The sequence below is a fragment of the Rhinichthys klamathensis genome, unplaced genomic scaffold (genome assembly GCF_029890125.1).
Source record: "Rhinichthys klamathensis goyatoka isolate OS25496 unplaced genomic scaffold, OSU_Roscu_1.1 h1tg000035l_1, whole genome shotgun sequence".
Classification (NCBI taxonomy): domain Eukaryota; kingdom Metazoa; phylum Chordata; class Actinopteri; order Cypriniformes; family Leuciscidae; genus Rhinichthys; species Rhinichthys klamathensis.
The window spans coordinates 5104868-5108996 of NW_026606583.1; the positions used below are offsets into that span (position 1 = coordinate 5104868).

Consider the following 4129-nt stretch of genomic DNA (forward strand, 5'->3'; position numbering starts at 1 on the left):
TCAAGTGTAATGTATTTGCGCTTGTTATTGTGTAGCTACATAATGAAAAATCACTGTGGGAATTCTGATGAAACGTCGAACTTTCCCTCTCACGCTTGCGCACCGTGGTTTACCTATCGCTCAGGTGTGCCGCTGACATTTGCAAAGTGAATATCATATTCGATTCATGAGATAGCCTATATAAGAGGACAGCATGGAGGAGAAGAGACAAGATCATCCAACAGCAGTTAAGAACAAGCGGAGGACTGAAACAGCAGCAGCTCATCAAGCGGAACCTGTGGAATCACTGATCACTCAAGACAACAGGATGAATCGTGTGGATCTGAAGCTCTGCCTTCTCCTGGCAGTGTGTGTCAGCTCTGTGCTGAGCTGCAGGTGGACCAGTCAAACTCAACGAAGTCAATCAAAGTTTCGGCACCATCATGGAATCTCTCTGGATCTGATCAGAACGATGGTGAGTGTTTTTTTCTACTTAAAGAATGTCTTCCGATTTTTTCTTTTTTAAATAATTATTTTTCATATATGTTATGGCTATTCATTGAGAGACTAATAGTTGTATTAAAAAAAATTGTCATGAAGGACTGTAAGTGTAAAAAAAAATCGCAAAGTCTTTTGAACCCTGTAGGCTACTGTATCATATTCGATACATGATTTTATATGGCCTCTAGTCTAAATTACCAACATGAGCAAAATTTAAGTGAAAAACCTCAATCTTCACATTGATAATTCACACATTTAGTGAATAAAAGGTCTTTTAGTACAATGTAGAGACTAGAGAGAATAACCTTTAGGCTATATTGTTAGTGATATTTCAAGATGAACACTTACTGGACTGAAGTTTACTTGATTACTTGATTAAAAAAAATCATGTTGAAATGTGAGTATCAATATGAGGTTACACTTTATTTTAAGGTGTCCTTGTTACAGTGTAATTATATATTTAAGTACAGAGTAATATTAAGTAACTACATGTGCTTACTATAGGAATAGGGTAGGATTAGGATTTGGTTGAGGGTTAGTTACATGTAATTATGCATAATTTACTGTTATTACTACAGTAAGTACATGTAACATGTGTAACAAGGACACCGTAAAATAAAGTGTTACCCAATATGATCTATCAGGCTTTTGAGGGAAGTTTATTTGGACATCTGTCAATCATCATTGTATTGCATTGCATTATACGTTTTACTCTATAATATGGTTCATAAAACTAAACATTTAAATATCATCTTACTGATCTATTAATATGAATTTTATGTCAGTATCTGTTATTCGGATTTACATTACAAGCTATCAGAATTTCATCTTGCTTTTTGGCCATGTTAATATCAACCTCTACAGCAACTTTCATATTTCGGCTCAGTTTTTGACCTTTGAATAAAACCGATGAACTTCATATTCTCACTATATCATAGGCCTACTATATGACCCATATCAATCATATGATACAAAAAATTAAAAAGCATTCAGATCTGAATCTGTTCATTCTGTTCAAGATAGTGTCTTCATGAAATCTGTTTCTAAATATTTTGCAGGGTGAGAAAATCCATAATGACCACGAGGACATCAACCCTATCCCATATGAGCTGATCAATAACCACAGAAGAGCAGAGGTTAGTAAAAATGATTTTCACAAAAAAAAAAACTGATTTGTGCTGTTGATTACGACGAAGCTATATTCATATCTCTATTGTTTCCAGCCTGAGAAGCAGATCCTGTTTGTCATCCAGGCTCTGGTGGAGATCACTGGCCTCTTCGACGACGCCGTCGTGCCCTGGGATGCTAAAAAATGTGATGATTTCTTAAACATCGTCCATTCGCAGATTGACGGACTGCGCTCATGTGTGAGTACAGTATGTTCAGATGTGCATATACGTGATGTCATCAGCAGTCGAGCCAGAGGAACTCATTCTTTTCTTTCTGAATGCAGGGCGTTTACAAAATGAAGAGGAACAAAAAGCTGCATCTCTATTTCGAAAGATTGAGACACATGACAGAGCTGAACAAGGTGAGATTCTATTTCTAATATAGAAAGATTAACCCTCAGCTATAAATGTGGAAACTCCTGCTAATGTTGTCTTGCTCTTACAGGAGGATGGAGGTAAAAGCTGGGAGATCGTCAGGAAACGGGTCATAAGTCTCCTGAACCAGCTGGAGTCTTTCCCCTTCAACACTCAGGCTCACTGACTGGACTTCCAGAAGCTGCGCATTTACACAAGAACACGGAAACATTTCAGTGTTATTAATCAGTGTTTACACTCCTCTGTTTATATACAGTAGATTCACTGTTATACAGTTGAAAAAGAGTTATAGATTTATTTATTGTTGTTTTTTATTCTGTTTAGCTAATTATTTAAGATATTTCAAATTATTTATTGTTATTTAATATTTATATTTGATTTATTTTTATTTTATTTAAACATATTTTATATATATTTTTTATATGATATATTTAGCAGTTTTTTAAAAAGATTTTATACTTATTTATTTATTTATGGATCCTTTATTCTAGCATTAATATGCAAAAATGCATTACTGATTACATTAAAAATATATATTTTGTATTTCTGACATTCAATAAAAACTTGAATTCTTAATATATTTTGTGAATTTATTTATGAAATATAAAGAAAGTTTATAAAATCCTTTGCAGAAGAAAATGTTTTCCGATGTTTGCACATTGGCAGCTTGGGCTGGAATAAACTACAGCACTTTTCAGAACATCACTTGTCGACTTTGTAGAAGGTTAAGAAAAAGTGAACATCATACACTAAACAACTGAGGATCTCACACATCATCATTATATGAATATTGGAATGTCGTAATTAAAAAAATAAAATAAAAAATAAAAAAGAGGATTTAGGACTTTAAAAGTCGCAATTATGACATAAACCCCGGTTTCACAGACAAGGCTTAAGTCCCAGACTAAAATGCATGTTTGAGCTGTTTTAACTAGAAGTCGCTTGTACCGACGTATCTTAAGTGCCATTGTTTTATAGATGCACACCAGTAATGTTTTTAAGGCACATTTATAAAAGCTACTTAAATGTCCTAGTTAAACTTAGGCCTAATCTTGGTTTAATCTAAACCCTGTCTGTGATACCGGGCCAGTATGACTCTTCTAGGACAATTAAGTAGCTTTTATAAATGTGCCTTAGAATTACTGGTGTGAGACAAAACAAGACAAATCTTGAAACAAATCAATGGCACTGATATATTTTAAGATATGTCAATACAAGTTGCGTTAAGTTAAAACAGCTCAAACATCCATTTTAGTCCGGGACTAGATTTAAGCCTTATCTGTGAAACCAGAGGGAAAAATCGAAATAATGACTTAAGTCTGAACTATGCATTAAAAAGTAAACTATACTATAAATTAAAACTTAAAATCGGGGCAAAATCTGTTGAAAAGTCGTGTGTAGTATGGCAAGCCGTTTTAACTTTTATTCATTTCCAGGATATGAATACTTGATATCAACAATTCAATTTTCACTAGTTAAAATTATAATTATTGATATCAGGAATAATATTTCTACTAGTAACAATGGCAATTTTTGATATCAGGAATTACATTTTCACTAGTAACAATGCTAATTCTTGACATCAACATTTACATTTTCACTAGTTAAAATAATAATTCTTGATATCAACAATTGAATTGCAACTAGTAAAAACTATAATTCTTGATATCTGTAATTGTATTTTCACTAGTGAAATGTCACCATAGGCTAGGCATATGGCAAGCCGTTTTAACTTTTATTCATTTCCAGGATATGAATACTTGATATCAACAATTACATTTTAGATATCAACAATTACATTTTTTGATATCAACAATTAAATTTTTGATATCAACAATTACATTTTTGATATCAACAATTCAATTGTTGATATCAACAATTCAATTCTTGACATCAACAATTGAATTATTGATATCAAAAATGTAATTCTTGATATCAACAATTGTATTTTCACTAGTGAAATGTCACCATAGACTGCCATTCAAAATCAATTGTTGATATCAAGAATTGATTTCTTACTAGTAGAAATATAATTTTTGATATCAATAATTACATTGTTACTAGTAAAAATGCGAATTCCTGATATCAATAATTAAATTATCACT

The 4129-nt window shown here is 32.4% G+C and overlaps 1 protein-coding gene across 1 annotated transcript; it reads left to right on the plus strand.

The window, feature by feature from the left end:
* The first annotated feature begins 298 nt into the window (after positions 1-298).
* On the plus strand, positions 299-2218 carry ifnphi4 (interferon phi 4). The gene is made up of 5 exons (XM_056245783.1): positions 299-454; positions 1539-1616; positions 1704-1847; positions 1934-2011; positions 2095-2218. Exons 1-5 carry the CDS (start codon positions 308-310, stop codon positions 2188-2190), a joined length of 543 nt encoding a protein of 180 aa, XP_056101758.1. The 5' UTR covers positions 299-307; the 3' UTR covers positions 2191-2218.
* Positions 2219-4129: the final 1911 nt, after the last annotated feature.